This window comes from Diaphorina citri, unplaced genomic scaffold, assembly GCF_000475195.1.
Source record: "Diaphorina citri unplaced genomic scaffold, Diaci psyllid genome assembly version 1.1 scaffold1983, whole genome shotgun sequence".
Taxonomy (NCBI): Eukaryota; Metazoa; Arthropoda; class Insecta; order Hemiptera; family Psyllidae; genus Diaphorina; species Diaphorina citri.
In genome coordinates, this window is record NW_007379409.1 from 22,229 (window position 1) to 42,783 (window position 20,555).

The 20,555-nt window shown below is 42.5% G+C and overlaps 3 protein-coding genes across 3 annotated transcripts; all 3 read right to left on the bottom strand.

Moving 5' to 3' along the window:
- Nucleotides 1-2,162: 2,162 nt before the first annotated feature.
- LOC113470980 lies at nucleotides 2,163-8,341 on the bottom strand. Its single transcript, XM_026829799.1, has 5 exons — nucleotides 8,230-8,341; nucleotides 7,520-7,852; nucleotides 5,788-7,270; nucleotides 3,172-4,888; nucleotides 2,163-2,995 (listed from the first exon to the last, which is right to left on the bottom strand). The coding sequence occupies exons 1-5, from the start codon at nucleotides 8,339-8,341 to the stop codon at nucleotides 2,549-2,551; spliced, it is 4,092 nt and encodes a 1,363-aa protein (XP_026685600.1). The 3' UTR covers nucleotides 2,163-2,548.
- Nucleotides 8,342-8,369: 28 nt separating this feature from the next.
- Nucleotides 8,370-15,825, bottom strand: LOC103517831. The gene is made up of 4 exons (XM_026829800.1): nucleotides 15,804-15,825; nucleotides 14,259-14,510; nucleotides 13,066-13,241; nucleotides 8,370-8,708 (listed from the first exon to the last, which is right to left on the bottom strand). The coding sequence occupies exons 1-4, from the start codon at nucleotides 15,823-15,825 to the stop codon at nucleotides 8,370-8,372; spliced, it is 789 nt and encodes a 262-aa protein (XP_026685601.1).
- A 432-nt stretch (nucleotides 15,826-16,257) lies between these two features.
- Nucleotides 16,258-19,129, bottom strand: LOC103517832 (sodium- and chloride-dependent glycine transporter 1-like). Its single transcript, XM_008482879.2, has 4 exons — nucleotides 18,832-19,129; nucleotides 16,905-17,036; nucleotides 16,785-16,861; nucleotides 16,258-16,365 (listed from the first exon to the last, which is right to left on the bottom strand). Exons 1-4 carry the CDS (start codon nucleotides 19,127-19,129, stop codon nucleotides 16,258-16,260), a joined length of 615 nt encoding a protein of 204 aa, XP_008481101.2.
- Nucleotides 19,130-20,555: the final 1,426 nt, after the last annotated feature.

Sequence of the window (20,555 nt, forward strand, 5' to 3'; positions counted from 1 at the left end):
TACTTGATGTTCCTCTCAAAAACAAAACACTCTTGTACAAGTCACCATTGATCTTAGGTAGGGATGGCTCGCTACAACTCTCTTGACGTGAAACCTGATCTGTTTCACTCAGAAAAGTAATATATGTATGTATACACACCCACTCATCAGTAACTGCCCCGATCTAATTTATTCGAACGAGGGTGTAGATGGTGTAATTAAAAAGAAAAAAATATTAACCCACTTGGTAGGTTATCCAATGATTTCTCCTTCAGTCATTTGTAATAATTACTATTATACCTACAAAAATAATTAAAGACGAACATTTAAATTAAGTCTCAATTTAGACATTTAAAATGTAAAAAAAGTCAACTCCCATGGCGTAGTGTTCACTGCGCTCGCCTTTCACGCGGGAGACCCGGGTTCGGTTCCCGGCGGGGTCAAAAAATTTGTATCATATAAATGGGGCCCACTCAGCCTCGTGAGGAAAATAATAGCTCTCTTTCTCATTTCCTCATCCTGTCCCCCTCTCTTCGATCTTTGGGTGATAAGTCCTCCATTATTACAGCTCCCTCTATCAAACCCTAAAAAAACTCAATAGATCTTCTGTTGCGCTTACTTGGGTGATGTTTCAAAGTCATAGAGCAGGAAAAATGAGGACCAACGGAATTTTTCTTTTTCTTCTACGAATTCTAGATCCCGAGATAAATCGATTTAAAAAATACCGGTAATTTGTAAAGTTTGACGTCACGACATACGCTCCCGTAGGCGATGACGTCATAATTCATGACTCCCGCTTCGTTTGTTTGTGCGCAAGCGTTTCTGCGCATTTTTAGGTTAAGTCTGACGTCACAACTCTTTGAACTTTTTCAATAGAACGGCAATTAAAAATTGAATTTTCGACCTTTTAAAATTACTTTCTCGGAGTTTTGACCTCAGATTTGAATTTTTCCCAACTTTTTACATAGGAATCGACCATTTATTTACAATTTTTACCCATTTGCAACTGCTCCATTCTCTTCTACAATAATCTATCTGAGGGTAGGTAGTTGCAGATCTTTTCAGTAAATAAGAAGTACTTACGAGGGTCATTTGATAAGTTTGTGGACATGGATACTTCTTCTTGCTATGAAGCCCAAATCTAGGTGCCACTGCAAAGTCTGTCTTGTTTTAGGAAGGTACATCAAGTTTCATTACATTCCTATTATTAGCCTTTGATTCACAGCTATCAAATGGTGAAAAGAAGAAATTTAAGGGTATTTTGTGCAGATAGATCTCTGAGGATGGCAGGCAGTGATTTTATTATTATTATCTTTATTTTTTTTTAAATGAATTTTTATGTTTTTTTTAAGCAGTGGAACAAGGCGCTTGTCCTCGAATCGGTATCAAATTTTCGGATCATCTATGGGGTTTTTATATTTTGTTTTTCAAAAAAAAAAAAAAAAAAAAAAAAAAAAATGGCCGATTTGCTCGTTATAGCATTTCACTGCCCATACCACATAACAGGCGATATGACCATTTGAAATGAAATTTAAAAAAATTGTTGAAAAAAAATAATCCAGAGTTCTCATTTCCATCTCTAAAATTCTTTTGATCGTTTAAATTATTTTACAAAATGTGTGTACCAAAAATGAGTTAGCAAAAAATTATTCTATTGATTTTTGTACAAAATGTAGCCCATAAAATGAATGCGTAAGAGGCTGAGTGGACCAAGTCCAAAAAAATCGACTTTTGGAGTACCTGTTGTACATCGTTGAAAAGAGCACGAAAAGGACTATTGTATTTCTTTTTCATTGGTTGCTAACGTCACTTTATTAGTGTTGTATTGAAATGAGAGCAAAAACAAAAGGGCTATCTCTTTTTGACCTTTGACTCGTATTAAAATTTAGACGTATTAAAGTTTAGACTGCGGAAGTAAAGGGACTTTTCAGTCTCATTCTGGCAGTATAAACAAGGTATATTCTATTCTAAAATTTGACTCCATCTCAAAACCATTTATGGACTTGGTCCGCTCGGCTTCTTATGCCATTCAAATGTCAAGTGTGGTCTGACGCAATTGGAGGTTTTAGTTGGTAGGCACTGGTAGGGCAAGGAAGTAAGGTATATAATAATAAAAGGTATATTCTATTCTAAGATTTGACTCCATCTCAAAACCATTTATGGACTTGGTCTGCTCGGCTTCTTATGCCATTCAAATGTCAAGTGTGGTCTGACGCAATTGGAGGTTTTAGTTGGTAGGCACTGGTAGGGCAAGGAAGTAGGTAGTAGGGCCCGGTTTGCTTTCAGCAAGTGGCAGCAGTGACTCCAACATAATATGGCGGGAGCCTGGCGTGGGTTTGTGAAGTTGGTTCACCATTTTCACACACCCGCACTAGGACTCGTTATCTAGCCATGAGGGTTCCTACCAATCGTTCAGACTCTCAGTATAGTTTCTCTTCTAAAAAAAAAGTCAAGATACATAAACCCTTAGACTGCGTAGGGGGTAAATGGACTTTGCAGTATGTATATTCTATTCTCTTTTACATCAGGGCCGTAATTAGACCCCCCCTTCACTGGATCCGGCCCTGTTCTACACCCAGTACTGATTTCGTCTGAGAGGAGGTACGCCAGGGCCGGCGTCCAAATGACTCTCTTCCTCTTCCTGCTCCACTGCACCGTATGGATACTTGATGTTGGCGCTGCGCTGTTTCCCCGCGCCGTATGTCACAGGCACGGGTGACGTCATCACCAGATCGTCCCGCGCATGCGCACTCGTCTTCATGACGGGCACACGCGCGCCCCCTGGCGGCTCCCCGTAGAGTTTCTTCCGATCCACGAGTCTCTTACTGCGCAGGCGCACGATAAATACAATAATAACCGAGAGGAGAATGACAGCAGCGATCATCCCGACAATGAGTGCATAGTCATTACTAATGTTGGGACTGGAGAGTTCAATGTTGGCGTTGTAGTTGTTGTTAATGCGGGACTTGGGTGCGTTGAGGGGCGGGGTAGGCTGGAGAGACACGGGGAAGCACAACTCCCCCATGGCCGGCTGGAACACGCTCGCGTTGAGCAAATAAACGAAACAATCGGTGACAGACACGTGCTAATGTTCGGACTGGAGAGTTCAATGTTGGCGTTGTAGTTGTTGTTAATGCGGGACTTGGGTGCGTTGAGGGGCGGGGTAGGCTGAAGAGACACGGGGAAGCACAACTCCCCCATGGCCGGCTGGAACACGCTCGCGTTGAGCAAATAAACGAAACAATCGGTGACAGACACGTTGAGCTTGCGTGTGACGTAGTACACGACACCGTGTCGGATCTGATCGTACGTGAACGTACTGATCTCACTCTCACGGAGATTCTCCCCGGACCCCGAGGAGCGGATGATTTTCTTCAGCTTGCCGTGCTTTGGTTTCTTGATGATGCGGAACACAGGGTTCATGTTGGTGACCTTGGCCAGGGCGTCCACATTGAGCACGCTGGTGGACAGCTTATTCCTCACGCCACTCACGGGCTCAAACTTGGTCCCGTTGATGAGCGGCTCGACGGTAATATTCACGTAGAGTCTCTCGACACGCACCAGGTTCAGAATGTTCGCCTCCAACTGGACCAGGTCTGCATAGCTCGCCATGTTGGTCTGCATGTAGAGGACATTGCCAGCATCCAGGTCTGGATAGGTGAAACCGCTTGCCTTCTTCTCATTCACGTAGATGTGACCATTGAGCGGGGGCCGTGTCACGAGGAACCGCAGGTGCTTGTATGTGTTGAGGTTGGAATGAATGGAGAGGATACTCTTGGGAATGACGGCCAGGGAGTTGGTCTGTAGGATACGCACCGGCTTGGTGATGTCGATGGCGAGGCGGATAGGCACGATGTTGATATGGAACAAGTTATACACAGGACTAAACTTTCCGTCATGGACGCGGAAATAGAACGAGATCTGTCCGGTATTATTCGAGTTGTGTACATAGAGGACGCGGTTCGCGTTGATATCAGCCTGCGTGAAGTTGGAAGCGTAGTTCTGAGTGTTACGTGACACCAGAATGTCATCCATCACGTTTGTATCTCGTTGGTAGCGCACAATCACGTCACCAGATGTCTTTGTCTGATCTTCTCCATTCGGGTCGCTCTCTAATGGTTCCTTCACCGTCAAATCCTCCCTCGCGCGGGGCTCGGTACTTCTTCCCCTTCTCGCACCTTCATCTTGTATCGCCGGCTGTACATCCTCCCTCGCGCGGGGCTCGGTACTTCTTCCCCTTCTCGCACCTTCATCTTGTATCGCCGGCTGTACATCCTCCCTCGCGCGGGGCTCGGTACTTCTTCCCCTTCTCGCACCTTCATCTTGTATCGCCGGCTGTACATCCTCCCTCGCGCGGGGCTCGGTACTTCTTCCCCTTCTCGCACCTTCATCTTGTATCGCCGGCTGTACATCCTCCCTCGCGCGGGGCTCGGTACTTCTTCCCCTTCTCGCACCTTCATCTTGTATCGCCGGCTGTACATCCTCCCTCGCGCGGGGCTCGGTACTTCTTCCCCTTCTCGCACCTTCATCTTGTATCGCCGGCTGTACATCCTCCCTCGCGCGGGGCTCGGTACTTCTTCCCCTTCTCGCACCTTCATCTTGTATCGCCGGCTGTACATCCTCCCTCGCGCGGGGCTCGGTACTTCTTCCCCTTCTCGCACCTTCATCTTGTATCGCCGGCTGTACATCCTCCCTCGCGCGGGGCTCGGTACTTCTTCCCCTTCTCGCACCTTCATCTTGTATCGCCGGCTGTACATCCTCCCTCGCGCGGGGCTCGGTACTTCTTCCCCTTCTCGCACCTTCATCTTGTATCGCCGGCTGTACATCCTCCCTCGCGCGGGGCTCGGTACTTCTTCCCCTTCTCGCACCTTCATCTTGTATCGCCGGCTGTACATCCTCCAGAAATATACTGAATTTTGACCTCAAGGTACCGAAGTACTGAATTTTTTCAAAAGATTCTGAGTGTGTTAACTCAGTAGTGATGGTACACATCAACTTATGTGTACCCGGTACACAATATCATGGTGGCGGGGGTTTGTGAGATTAAATCCGGGTACCCAAGGAGTACGCGGGCGGGAAAAGGTTGAGAACCGCTGCTATAGGATAAGGACAGTAAAAAAAAAGTAAAGACATACATTTGTAAAATTGTACAAAATGATTGACGAAGTTGACTTTGTAGTTTTTTTTTTTTTTTTTTTTTAAAGGGACTGTAACTGCTAGGGTCCTATTCCTATCGTCCCGAAATCGAAGAGAGAAGGAAGACAGGATATAGGAGAAAGCCAGCCGTTCCGAGAACGAACCTTATCCATTCAGAAGAATCGAACCGGCGGCGCGGGAATCGAACCCGCAGCCTAGCACTTACAAGGCAGACGCGCTACCAACCAAGCTTTTTTTTAACAAAGTAGAACCTCGATTAGATCAACCTCCATTATAATATCAACTCTCTATTATTTCAACTCTAAAAATCAGGGTTTTTCCCTATCTTTCCAGGAAATCCGACTTTATCAGAGGAAGAGATCATTGAAAGTGTTCAAATAATGAGACTAATGGCGAAGAAAACAATATCGAAGACAAGTTTTTTGTTTGTTTCATTTAATTTCAAAATAAAAGCGTATTTCTTCCCTATTTTGTTCTTTTGCACCACTAAATTTGGCCCTATTTTCATTGTGTTATACGGAATTTCGATTATTTCAACTTTTATACAGAACCTCGACAATATCAACTACCCTCGGTCCCAATTAGTTGAAATAATCGAGGTTCTACAGTAATACTAATAATGAATTACCTTGAACCACCGTCACATGTGGCTTGGCGGTGCGCAGCGCGAACCCCTGATCGTTGATCGGTTCAATGGCGACATCGACGCTAATGTTCGTCAACAGCACGTCGCCCGGGTACAGATAAATGGAAACCGTGAGGGTGTCGATTACTGAATCACTATGGTCGTGATGGTAGCAGAGATCGACACTGTCGTAGAAGTACACGAGACTTGTCTCCGCGGCACACTCGCTCTCGCTATGGTTCCCCGTGGGCCGCGCCTCGCTCTGGTTGCCCGTGGGAGGTGTTCTCCCGGGCGAGAGTGCCTTGCCCCGCCCGTCCCCGCGCTTGGTGAATTCCCCGGGCGCCCGCACGCCGTCCGCGTCTCCACGGAGCGGCGTGGCCTCTTCGTGTTCGGCCGGGCGGAAGCTGTCGTCCGCGTCTAGATAGTCGCGCGGCGGGGAGCCCCGGTCCGCATCACCACGGCGGGAGCCCCGCTCTGGAAATTCTTCCCCTTCTCGCAGTTGAGCGAGCGCGAGAGCCCCGCCATGGGGTTTGTATTCGTGGTGGATCCTACCACCGAGCCTGTCTGACTCTGTCCTTCCCTTCAATGCGGTGGATTTGAAAAGGCCCTGTCCATATTTTCCTCCTTCTTCACCAGGGCTGGCCTGTCCATATATTCCTTCTTCGCCAGGGAGAGGACTGGCTTGTCCATATGTTCCTCCTTCAACAGGGAGAGGGCTGGCCTGTCCCAGGGACTGGTTCCCATAGTAGGCTTGCAATTGACGCACATACTGCTGGTTTCGGGCCTCGCTTATCAGGGCAGCATCCGAGGGGCTGGAGTGAACAGAACTGCCTGCGATTTTGACTTGATTTCCTGGGGTTATAAGTTGAATCTTGGGGTTTGTAACTTGATTCTCAGGGTTTGTAACTTGATTTCCTGGGGTTTTAAGTTGAATCTCGGGATTTGTAACTTGATTTCCTGGGGTTCTAAGTTGAATCTCGGGATTTGTAACTTGATTTCCTCGGGTTTTAACTTGATTCTCAGGGTTTAAAAGTTGATTTTCAGAGTTTCTCCGAGGATTTTCCAGTGTCCGACGAGAATTCCCGTGACTCTCGGCGAGATTGCTTCGTTCTGAATAAGGATTTCTTGTATTCGAATCAAGAAGTCCGTTCGGATCACCCAAGTCCGGTTCGAAATCAAACGATGTTCGTTTATTTCGCACCAATCGGTCGTCGTGTCTGACGGAGGACGAAGTAACATTCACGCTTTGACTGAAGTTAACATTCACATCGTCACTTTGACTGAAGTTAACATTCACATCTTCGCTTTGACTGAAATTAACATTCACGTCTTCCCTTTGACTGAAATTAACATTCACGTCTTCCCTTTGACTGAAATTAACATTCACGTCTTCCCTTTGACTGAAATTAACATTCACGTCTTCCCTTTGACTGAAATTAACATTCACGTCTTCCCTTTGACTGAAATTAACATTCACGTCTTCCCTTTGACTGAAATTAACATTCACGTCTTCCCTTTGACTGAAATTAACATTCACAACTTCCCTTTGACTTTTATCCTTTTCTTCGATTTCGGCACCACTTTTATCCTTTTCTTCAATTTCGGCACCACTTTTATCCTTTTCTTCGATTTCGGCACCACTTTTATCCTTTTCTTCGATTTCGGCACCACTTTCATCCTTTTCTTCGATTTCGGCACCACTTTTATCCTTTTCTTCGATTTCGACACCACTTTTATCCTTTTTTTCGATTTCGGCACCTCTTTTATCCTTTTCTTCGACTTCGGCACCACTTTTATCCTTTTCTTCGATTTCGGCACCACTTTCATCCTTTTCTTCGATTTCGGCACCACTTTTATCCTTTTCTTCGATTTCGGCACCACTTCTATCCTTTTCTTCGATGTCGGCACCACTTTGACGCCGCCATTCGGAACCATTGCCGACTTTAGTGTTGGCATCAAGCGACGAACTTTTGGCGACATTTTCGAAATCGCCCCTTTTAGCAGCCAGCCCTGGTTTGGACTTTTTGAGCGCACATTTTGACTCCAGGACTGATTTTGAGTCTGTCACAGTTAAATTTGTCTCTTTCAGGGCTGAAAAAAAAGAAAATTTCATTAGAAGAATGAAGATCTAAGAATGAACTGCCATAGACCTGACCTGTTTCCTCCTCAGTCGACAAAAACTTGAGCTATTTTGTTAAAGTTTTAGACGAGGAGGATGCAGCTCAAGGTTTATTGAGCTTGTGAAAGAATGATAAGATGAAATAAAAAGCAACCTCCTTGGCCGAGTGGGTATCACACTTGGGTTGCACGCAGGAGGCCCGGGTTCGATTCGGGGTGCACTGGTAGGTCGACTATTTACAAAACCTCGCCAACATAATCGACCTCTAAAAGTCTGGATGTTTTCTATGAGACTAGGGTCCTGATTTTTGAGATGATGATGATAATAATAAAAATAATAATAAAAATACCTGATTCTGACTCCATCGCGCTTGATTTCGACTCTGCGAGAGCTCGTCTCGACTTTCGCCCGTGCTCGCCCCGACACTCGCACACTTTCCCATGACTAGGCTCGGATACCATAATCGACCTCTAAAAGTCTGGTTGTTTTCTATGAGACTAGGGTTCTGATTTTTGAGATGATGATGATAATAATAAAAATACCTGATTCTGACTCCATCGCTCTTGATTTCGACTCTGCGAGAGCTCGTCTCGACTTTCGCCCGTGCTCGCCCCGACACTCGCACACTTTCCCATGACTAGGCTCGGATAGCAGACTCAGCGACAGAGTGGGCGAACTCAGGCCCACCTTATCCGCGAGAAAAGCAACGATGGCCGTGGTGTTCAACTGGATGGGTGCCACGCCGCCCTCGACGACGGAGAGGGTGATGCGTGGGGTGACCAGGTGTTCGAGACCCCCGTACGACACGGAAATGTGTATGGGGAAACTCTGCAGGGGGGGGGGAGAAAGGAGTGTTATTATTGATAAGTATAAGTATCTCTGCTCTATCTCCAAAACATAACGCAGTACAGCACCAGAGCACATAATCTGAATCTCCTGGAAATTCCAAGACATAGGACTCAGGTATATGGTAAATCTTACCATGTATCTGCAGTTAGATTATGGAACTCTCTTCATAGGGACACAAGAGACTCACAAAGTCTGGGGGCATTCAAGACCTCCCTGGTGAAATATCTTAAAGGTCTGGTGACTGAATTGACCCTAACCACAGTAAAGGAAGAAAATTTAGTGGTTGGGTGGAAGAACTCCTCCAGGAGAACCTTGCCACTCAAAAGAAAGCCACAAAAAAAGTATAATGAGTAGGTAGTGCTTTATTTAGACTGTCAGCTTAAAACAAGTTGTTCCATTATACCAACAGTTCAACAGTAGTGGTCAAGACGCTCGCTTGGTGAACACGAGGGCGTGGGTTCAATCTCGGCCGAGGTATGGAATCATCAATATAATTTGAGAACTTGACCACAATAATAGTACAAACGCATTACTCACCCAAATTCTCACTACTCAGGGGCACAGTGGAGCCACGGTACATCACCAGGCCTGTGTTATTCACCAGGCGCGGCACCTGATCGTTAACCGGTAGCACCACAATGTGTACGGTGGCAGGGTTGGATTCCTTGTCGCCAGCCCTGGCCACTAGGGTAAAGCTGTCGTTGGAACTTTCGCTGCCATCGTGAATATACTGAAAAAAAAAAGCCTTCATTATTATTAAGGATTTCTTTTTGAAAGAACACTATTGCTTAAAATACCGCCCGTGAATATACTAAAAAAAATCAATAAAAAAAGCCTTTATTAAGGATGTCTTTACAAAAGAACACTATTGCTAAAATACGGTCCTGGCCACTAGGGTAAAGCTGTCGTTAGAGCTTTCGCTGCCATCGTGAATATACTTAGGGGATAATCACATCAAATCAAAACCATCAATTTCATTTGCTTTATTCAGTTTCCGTTTATTATTTTTTCAATAGAACTCTCAGAGAATACTAAATTTTTATAAATGGTATACCCATCCGTATAAGCAGAGCTTGTGCCAGGGATAGGGAAAACTTTGCTTTTCAACAATGGATACTTACAATTCTTACTATCCCGACTCGGAGTTTCATCTACTTTGTAGATATTTGCAGTATCCATTGTTAAACATAACTTAAGTAAAATATTATTTACAAAGGATGTCTAAATTAAATAAATTCATAAAAAGTCGTTAATTTAAGATTGCTTAAATACCGCCCGTGAATATACTAAAAAAAATAAAAAAAGCCTTTATTAAGGATGTCTTTACAAAAGAACACTATTGCTAAAATACGGTCCTGTCCACTAGGGTAAAGCTGTCGTTAGAGCTTTCACTGCTATCGTGAATATACTGGGGGGATAATCACATCAAATCAAAACCATCAATTTCATTTGCTTTATTCAGTTTCCGTTTATTATTTTTTCAACAGAACTCTCAGAACATACTAAATTTTTATAAATGGTATACCCATCCGTATAAGCAGAGCTTGTGCCACGGATGGGGAAAACTTTGCTTTTCAACAATGGATACTTACAATTCTTACTATCCCGACTCGGAGTTTCATCTACTTTGTAGATATTTGCAGTATCCATTGTTAGACATAACTTAAGTAAAAGAGTATTTACAAAGGATGTCTAAATTGAATAAATTCATAAAAAGTCGTTAATTTAAGACCGGTTTCAGCGTCATCTATGTTCAGCTACGCCGAGCAAGGCCAATAAATGGATGGGTGACTTAAGCACTATATTGGTAGTTATTAGGAAAGGAATAAAGGAAGAACGGGTTCTAGACTTGATTTTAAATCATTACATGAAATACAATGTACATATATTATGTAGTAATAGGGAGCATGCACAACCGCGAAGCCCCGGGAACGCGCAGCGGGATCGTAAAAAAAGGAGCGCGAAGCGCGACCCTATGCTCAATCCTGCGAAGCCCCGGGAGCGCGAAGCGCGACTGCATGCACAACCGCGCGAAGCCCCAGGAGAAAGGAGTGTTATTATTAGTAAGTATAAGTATTTGCAATCGTATCTGCTCTATCTCCAAAACAGAACGCAGTATAGCACCAGAGCACATAATCTGAATCTCCTGCAAATTCCAAGACATAGGACTCAGGTATATGGTAATTCTTACCATGTATCTGCAGTTAGATTATGGAATTCTCTTCATAGGGACATAAGAGACTCACAAAGTCTGGGGGCATTCAAGACCTCCCTGGTGAAATATCTTAAAGGTCTGGTGACTGTGGTTAGGTTCATTGACCCTAACCACAGTAGAGGAAGAAAATTTAGTGGTTGGGTGGAAGAACTCCTCCAGGAGAACCTTGCCAGTCAAAAGAAAGCCACAAAAAAAAAGTATAATGAGTAGTGCTTTATTTAGACTGTCAGCTTAAAACAAGTTGTTCCATTATACCAACAGTTCAACAGTAGTGGTCGCTTGGTGAACACGAGGGCGTGGGTTCAATCTCGGCCGAGGTATGGAATTTTATCATCAATATAATTTGAGAACTTGACCACAATAATAGTAGTAACATACTGATGGAAACTTTTCAGTCCTATGCGAGCAATATAAATAAGCACTTCTTCTTCTTCCTCCTCGCCTTTTCCTATTTAAATAGGGTCAGCGTTTCAATGGTAAACAGACTTTTCAGTCCTATGCGAGCAGTATAAATAAGCACTGTTATGGTGGATTTCACCAATGACTTAATGAGGGATATAACAAATGGGAGAATTTTTAATCCTCCAAAAAGGAGTTTTTAATAATCTAAACAACCGTTTTTAATGATCCAAAAAGGAGTGTTTAGTGATCCAAGAACTCCTAGTTTTTTAAAAAAAACTCCCGACTGGATCATCAAAAACTCCTTTTGAATCATTGAAAACGCCTGTTTAAATTATTATTAAAAACTCCTTTTTGTAGGATTGAAAATTCTCCCATTAGTGAAACCTCTCAGTAAGTCATTGGTGAAATTCACCATTATTATTACCTGATTCAAAATGGGCGAGGTAAACTCAGCGAGGACGTTGAATCGGAACACATCGCGTAAGTCCGGATCTCGGAACGGGGAACTATGCTGATATCAGTCCTATGCGAGCAGTATAAATAAGCACTTCTTCTTCTTCTTCTTCCTAGCTTTTTCCTATTTAAATAGGGTCAGCGTTTCAATGGTAAACAGACTTTTCAGTCCTATGCGAGCAGTATAAATAAGCACTGTTAAGGTGGATTTCACCAATGACTTAATGAGGGATTTAACTAATGAGAGAATTTTTATTCCTCCATTCCTCCAAAAAAAGTTTTCAATAATCTAAACAACCGTTTTTAATGATCCAAAAAAGAGTGTTTAGTGATCCAAGAACTCCTAGTTTAAAAAAAAAAAAAACTCCCGACTGGATCATCAAAAACTCCTTTTCGGATCATTAAAAACGCCTGTTTAAATTATTAAAAACTCCTTTTTGTAGGATTGAAAATTCTCCCATTAGTGAAACCTCTCAGTAAGTCATTGGTGAAATCCACCATTATTATTACCTGGTTCAAAATGGGCGAGGTAAACTCAGCGAGGACGTTGAATCGGAACACATCGCGTAAGTCCGGATCTCGGAACGGGGAACTATGCTGATTTCAGTCCTATGCGAGCAGTATAAATAAGCATTTCTTCTTCTTCCTAGCCTTTTCCTATTTAAATAGGGTCAGCGTTTCAATGGTAAACAGATTCGTATAAGCTTAACCCATCCCCTGGGGCAAGTTGCCCCAACACCTAAGCCTCAGAGTGGGCTTTTTGTGTATAATGGTAAACAGACTTTTCAGTCCTATGCGAGCAGTATAAATAAGCACTGTTATGGTGGATTTCACCAATGACTTAATGAGGGATTTAACTGATGGGAGAATTTTTAATCCTCCAAAAAGGAGTTTTCAATAATCTAAACAACCGTTTTTAATGATCTAAAAGAGTGTTTAGTGATCTAAGAGCTCCTAGTTTTTTAAAAACTCCCGACTGGATCATCAAAAACTCCTTTTTGGATCATTAAAAACGCCTGTTTAAATTATTAAAAACTCCTTTTTGTAGGATTAAAAATAAAATCCTACAAAAAGGAGTTTTTAATTTCCGGTTGGGTGGAAGAGTTCCGGTTGGGTGGAAGAGCTCCGGTTGGGTGGAAGAGCTCACTAGGTGAGAATCCTGCCATTAAAGCCTTAAAAAAAAATAAATAAATAAATAAAAATAAAAATTCTCCCATTAGTGAAACCTCTCAGTAAGTCATTGGTGAAATCCACCATTATTATTACCCGATTCAAAATGGGCGTGGTAAACTCAGCGAGGACGTTGAATCGGAACACATCGCGTAAGTCCGGATCTCGGAACGGGGAACTATGCTGATACGAGACGCGAGAATTATTCACGTCCGCCTGAGTGAAATTGAGAGGCAACTCATACGCTGCCTTGTCCGCCACGTGCAGGAACCCTAGAATAGAATAGAAGAGAGTAGAATAGACGAAAATATAAATATACAATCGCATAGAATAGAGCAGAATAGAATATACACTCGCGAAGAGGTCCCTGGAGAGGGTTTTCAGAGTGACCTGCCGATGGTTTTTATTTTGGAATAGCATAGAATGGAAGAGAGTAGAATAGAATATACACTCGGGAGTAAAATATAAATATACAATCGCATAGAATAGAGCAGAATAGAATATACACTCGCGAAGAGGTCCCTGGAGAGGGTATTTAGAGTGACCTGCCGATGGTTTTTATTTTGGAATAGAATGGAAGAGAGTAGAATAGAATATACACTCGGGAGGAGGAGGTCCCTGGAGAGGGTTTTCGAGTGACCTGCCGATGGTTTTTAGTCCGTCCTTCCTTTATTATTACAATAGTAATAAAAAGGTATAAGGGACGGACTATTGTATTCGCTTCGGTGTCTGTCACTCGGGAGGAGGAGGTCCCTGGAGAGGATTTTCGAGTGACCTGCCGATGGTTTTTATTAAAAAATTAAGTAATTACGTATTTAAAAAAATTAAGTATTTATTTTCCTTAGCTGTTGTCATGATTCAAATTAGATTCAATGACTTAATCAGAGATTTCACTAACGGGAGAATTTTTAATGATTCAAAAAGGAGTTTTGAATGAAACAAACGAGAGTTTTTAAGAACTTCTCCTCTTAGGATCACTGAAAACTTCTTTTTGGCTTATTACAAATTCCTTTTTGGACAATTAAAAATTCCCCCATTAGTGAAATTAAAGTGCCACCACACAAAGGCACAGCGCTGGGTAACTCCCTCCTGGTAACGGCAGTACAAGTATGGAGCTCATTGCCAGCTGAGATGCGGTGGTCACCTTCATTAAATTGCTTCAAAGCAAAAGCAAGATTATTAGATCCCAAATAGGGAAAAATCAGTGGTTGGGTGGAAGAGCTCACGTAAGTGAGAACCCTGCCACTTAAAATAAAGCCATAAAAAATGGAATAGAACAGAAGACTCACCGTGAGCAGGGAGCTGAGTGACCACATAGACCACCTCGCGCTCTCTGTCGGAACTCCACGCAACTAGGTCCGCGCTCGTGATGACTTTGGACAGCATCGGAAACACGGAGAGGCCCGAACTTCGCCCGAGGCTCAGCGAAGGCAGCCGAACGGACGCGAAGAAGGAGAACGGGGCCGTGGCGTGCAGCGCGTCCGTACCAAAAATATGTCCCCCACTCCTTTGGCCCAAATATGTGCCCTCAAGGTTTCCACCTGGTAAGAGTGGTAAGGGTTTCCTTTAACATTATTAAGGTGAGCGGTAGCACTCCGCCCCGCCAAGTCAAGTATGTTTGACCGCTTTTTATTTGCAACACCTGTGTCTGTGACCTGTGTCAAAAGAAAAAAAATATGGCATCCCCCCAGGGTATGCATTGTGTGGTCTACCATTCCACCTTTCCACGGTGAAAGTGCTTCGGAAAATGGGAAGAAAAATGTGGAAAAACATTGGATCTATAGATATTCCAGGGGAAAGGAAGAGGAAGAAGAACTTATTTACTTAACATTGCAAGATTAATCGGTTTTCAATTTTATTTGGAAAGTTCGCTTATTTCTCTCTCTCTCTCTCTCTCTCTCTCTCTCTCTCTCTCTCTCTCTCTCTCTCTCTCTTTTTTTTTTTAAGTGCTTCTGAAAATGGGAAGAAAAATGTGGAAAAACATTGGATCTATAGATATTCCAGGGGAAAGGAAGAGGAGGAAGAACTTATTTACTTAACATTGCAAGATTAATCGGTTTTCAATTTTATTTGGAAAGTTCGCTTATTTTTCTTTTCTCTCTCTCTCTCTCTCTTAAATTCTTTCTTTAGAAAAAAAGAGGATAAGAAGGTAGATGAAGAACGTGGCGGAGAAGAAAGAGGAGAAGTAGAAGAAAAAGAATAAAGAGGCGAAAAGGGGAGGAATTAATGGCAGAATTAAGAAGAAGAAGGAGGAGGAGAAGAAGAAGAAGAAGGAGGATAATAAGAAGTGGCAGAAAAAGAAGAATAATGAGAGGAGAAGAGAAAAGAGGAAAAGAAAATGAACGATAAAGAAGAAGGAGGAGGAGGAGGAGAGGAAATAGGAAGAGGAAGACTCTAAGAAGATCATAAAGAAGGAGGAGGAAAAGAAAGAAGAAGAAGAAGAAGAAGAAGAAGAAGAAGAAGAATATTCTACCAGTGTAAAAAGATTATTGAAATATGGTAATTGATTGCAACGTAATGTTGTGATATCCAAAAAAGTTGTGAAAAAGCTCCGCTTTACCACAAAGAATGAGTTTTGATTTGATTGATTTTAATATAGTGAGAAGTTCTTTGTCTGTCTGTCACGCTGATGGACCTTTTTTGTTCTCTTCAAAATGGTGGCGCTTCAAAGTCATGCCACGCTGATCCCGTACTAAGGACGGGTCAGACACTTGTCTTTTTTTTTTATATATACCATGTTATTTAACCCAGAAAATAAACGAGACCTTGTTTAGACTGCTGTGGTAAAGGGACTTTTTAGTCTCATTCGAGCAGGATAAACAAGTGCACTCAACCTCGTGAGGACAATTGAGTCATGCTCTTACGTCACGCTAATCCCGCACTAAGGACGGGTCAGACAGGAAGGAAATTACATGAAAGGTTAAAACTAGCATATTCTTGAGCATATTCTATTCTATTCTAGTCTTACCTAGATGTGTAAACACGACCGTGCCTGCATTGATTTGAGCCTGAGTGAAGTTGTACAGAGGTTGTTTAGACTGAGAGAGTAAACAGACTTTTCAGTCCTATGCTGGTAGTATAAACAAGGTATATTCTATTCTATTCTAAAGGTGTGTCCACAATACAGTCGACCGGCCGTCGATCGACGAGATAAAAAAAAACTATGTTATCGGGGCAGTATGGACTCCTCAGGTCGACTATGGGTGGACACAGCTTCCTCTTTTTACAACTGTGCCTTCCCCCGATGTATCACTCAAGTTCTCAGCTTTACAGACTCTGACCTCTGTCTTACCTGTAGACGTTATTGCTGAAGTCATTGTAACTACTGTACATGATCAAACCCCCCATGGATACACTGAGCGAGAAAAACATTTGACCTGCCGCCGCATGCCAAACCTGAAATTAAATTCAATGAACATCACATCACTTGAGGCGTTGAATCAACTACCAGAGATCTCTTCAGAACAGCAGTGTCAAGATCTATCTGGCAACCACCGGCTGAGATGTCGCCACAATAAGTGATAATTTAAACCTTGTTAATTTTAAAGTAACGTCAGCTGTAGCCGATTGGTAATGGCAGAATAAAGAATATCTTTTTCTTTTCTGCCATACACCGTCTTGAACCGCCGTTAACCAGCGTGAGGACAACCATCACCAATGGTCGATTAACTTAAGTGCCCATTATCTTGTCTTGATTCGTAGACAAAAAGCCCACTCTGAGGGCAAACAGCCTTAAAAGTTGGGGTAAGCTTATACGAATCTACGAATCTTGAGTTGCTGAAATCGGTCATTACTCATTAATATTTAGTTCTTACCTGTATATCAAGCAACTTCTCCCAGGTGGGTGTGATGAAGTAGAGTACACCGCTGATGGCGCCATCTTGTAACAGACCGTAAGTAAATACCTAGGTACTAACACATGATATAGAACTTACCTTTTGCTATGGGACAACAATTCCACAAACCCAAGGGTCCTACCCCACCAAACTGACCCACAGCAAGTTCCAGGAAGTACATGGGTTTGCCTGCCAGAACCAACATTATCAGGTATGGGATCAGGAACGCTCCTGGGGGAGAAAGACGAAAACAAAGGAGGATGATAAAAAGAAATTGAGAGAAGTCGAAAATCTTGGGAAAAAAGAATTTGAATTTCATATAAAAGGAATTTTAATTGTGTTAAGTATGTTTATCACAAATGTCGTTCCCCGCTCAATACACTACACTAAATTTTATGACTTGACTTAAACTCGAACCACCAACCTCCAGATCCAGAGTCCACCGCGCTAACCACTGCACCACTGAGATTGGTTGAATTTCAGATAATGACTATTTTTTGTTAAGAATATACTAAATTTAGTGGTAAATCACTAACTCCTGAGACCCTAAATACCTATACCTCGCTAAATTTGACTCGACCCACCAACCTTCCCAAATCTGTTAGCACTACACCACTGAGACTGGTGGGTAGAACGTAGATGCGCCATCTTTTTTTCTTCTTCTTCTTCTTCTTCTTTATCATCATCATCATCATCATCATCATCATCATCATCATCATCATCGAAGGAGCTTTTATTAAAATGCAATCAAACGTCATAAAAAAAAAAAAAAAAAAAAAAAAAAAAAAACGGGGGGGATAAATATAAACATAGTTGAGGCAACTTTTGACGATAGAAATCCTTTGTCAAAGGAAGACTTGGGATACCTCAGCACAATACCCAGGTACCCACTAATCTGGGCTCTGTAATATTCTTATATTACAGGCACAGTAGCCAAGTCCCTCGCCTGGTAACAGAAGAGCGCGAGTACGATCCCAGCCGAGGCTTGGAATTCATAATCATTTATTTCATAAATTAACCACGTAATAATGGAGCTCCCAGGGTTAGTCTCCGGCGTCTCCGGCGTTAACCTCGCCTAGTGGTTTCAAGTCTATTGTTTGTTAAACTAAAACACAATAGCAACATTGAACAAGGTATACTTACTCCCAAAACTGGAGACTCGCTGTTTCAACGTTGGTGGAGTTGTAGAAGATGATGCTATTATTATTGTCATACACGAGGGAACTATTAGAACTATTACTGGACTGATAACTACTAACGCTACTACTATTGCTGTTGTTTCCGCATCAGGAAGCCTGAAAAGGTAGAAAATATGAATATTGCAATTAATGATGAAGAAAATAAAGTACGTCACTAAAGGACAAGAAATTGCGTAGTTTTGTTGTGAGTTTAGTAATGGTATTATTTTCCCTTGGTTAAGGTATAAACTTACTTGGGACATTCAACTTTCAAATACCTAATACCTATACCTACCTATTTAGATGCATACCTAATTATTTGAGGAAGCCTTTGGAAAAAAAAAGACATAAAAAAAAGGGTCTTTTCATAGATTGACTACTGAGGTTTTTATCATCCCGAAATCGAAGAGAGAAGAAGGACGGGCTAGGGAAAAATGAACCTTATCTGTTTAGGATAAAGTTCGCCTCCAGTGGGCATCGAACCCGCGAACTAGCGTTTACAAGTTACAAGGCAGACGCTCCACCCTCCCAAGGTAAGTAAGCGGGTGAAGTACGACTCAATAGAAGAATCCGATCTATGAATTTGGGAAAAACCTGCTGATTACTGCTGAAAGGGTTCATTACTGGAACTTGGCCTGGCGCACTGCTGTGCTCTTATACTCTGGTGGCGGATTTCACCAACCTTCTTACCAGCCTCAAACAGCCCGTTAGCTTAACAGCCCTGTTAAGCCAATACAAATTAAATGGAACTTAGCTGGCTGTTAGCTTAACAGGAGTTCTAAATGACTGAATAAATATTGGTGAAATCCAACATAGGATTTTAAAGATACAATTAAAATGTCCCTTACCTCCGCCATTCTGGTAGGCCAAATACGGGAAGCGCCACACGTTACCAATGCCCACCGACAGCCCCACACAGGACAGCAAGAATTCCCATCGCGACCCCCATGACCCACGTTCCGCCACTGCGGCCAAAGAGGGCCGCCTAATGGCCGCATCTATGCTGGTGAATGTGGACTCGCGGCGCGCAACTATGTGCGCAGAGAAGCGCCGATGATGCGCGCGCTCCTGTTTGTCACCGCTGTAGGTGCGCTCCCTTAATGAACCGCCCCGGGGGACACCTGAGGATGAGAAGAATCGATTCATTATGACAATAAAATTATTTTTAGTAGGCAGGCATAGGAACCTAGGAAGGAAAAGGAAGTTCCTTTTCCAGCTGTTTAAGAAAAATCTGGTGTGAACATCACACCACTTTCCTTATCCAATTGAATGATGCTTATTTGAGTGTTCTTTTACCCTAACTTTTACAATATCTCTAACCGTTTTGTCGCCATAGCTGAAAGCCGCCAAAAAACGGTCGAAATCTGTCCAAAAGCGGTCAAAATACCGCCAAGCGCAGCAACCATCTCAACCAAATGTTTTGAGTCAAAAAACGGTCGAAATCAGTCCAAAAGCGGTAAAAATACCGCCAAGCACAGCAACCATCTCAACCAAACGTTTTGTGTTGCATCCTTGTCACATTTGTAAACTACATACCAAATTTCAAGTCTCTAGCTCATACCGTTCCCGAGATATTATTGAATTTCACCCGAAGCCGCCAAAAAGCGGCCGAAATGCCACCAAGCGTTGCACCGATCTTAGTAGGTAAAAGTTTCGTGTCGCATCTTTGTCACATTTGACAGCTGCATGCCAAATTTCAAGTCTTCGGTCTTAATCAAAAGTTTCGTGTCGCATCCTTGTCACATTTGACAGCTACATAGGTACCAAATTTTAAGTCTCTAGCTCTTACCGTTCTCGAGATATTTTGTTTACAGACAGACAGACAGACACACACACGGACCAATGGCTGAAACTTTGGATTTAGGCTAGGGACCTCAAAACGTGTTTTGGCACTAAAATCTGACCATCGAAAATTTGACCCGATTACATTACTTCCCTTCCTATAGGATAAGGATTCATTTTTTGTGATTTTTCTATGTGACCACTATACCAGGTAAAACAGTTATTAAGTTATTATACATACAGATTAGGAGAGAGCCATCCCCCAAAAAGTTAGAGAAATAGCTTAGGGGATGAAACCATGTATAGTTTTTTAAGAAAAATAAATGTAAACAATTCAATTCAATTCAATTCTCTCTCTCTCTCTCTGATCCAGTCATGACTGTACTACCTCAAAGTACTGATAGCTATTTTGCACATAAAGTACTTATATAGTATATAGTGTACCAATAGATAGTACCTAGTTATAAGTTATGTACTTATGGCAGTAAAGAAAGTTGATCGGGGAAGTTCCAAGACGAACTCTTATGTCACGACACATTTTTATAGTCATCCCACGAGATCTTAGTGGATATTCTTAGTGGGTTTTGCATCTTAGTGGATAAGGCAATTTATTAGTGGGTATTGCTTAGTGGGATATTACATTGCTGGTTTTAACTGAAACCCAAAGTCTATAAAAAGTCCTGAGAAATATAGGAGAATGAGAATTAGTGGTGAGAAGATGAATCTAAATACCTGCTATAAATAATTAGTTAGGTACCTTCTTTAGTTTTACGAGGTATTTTTTTTAAAG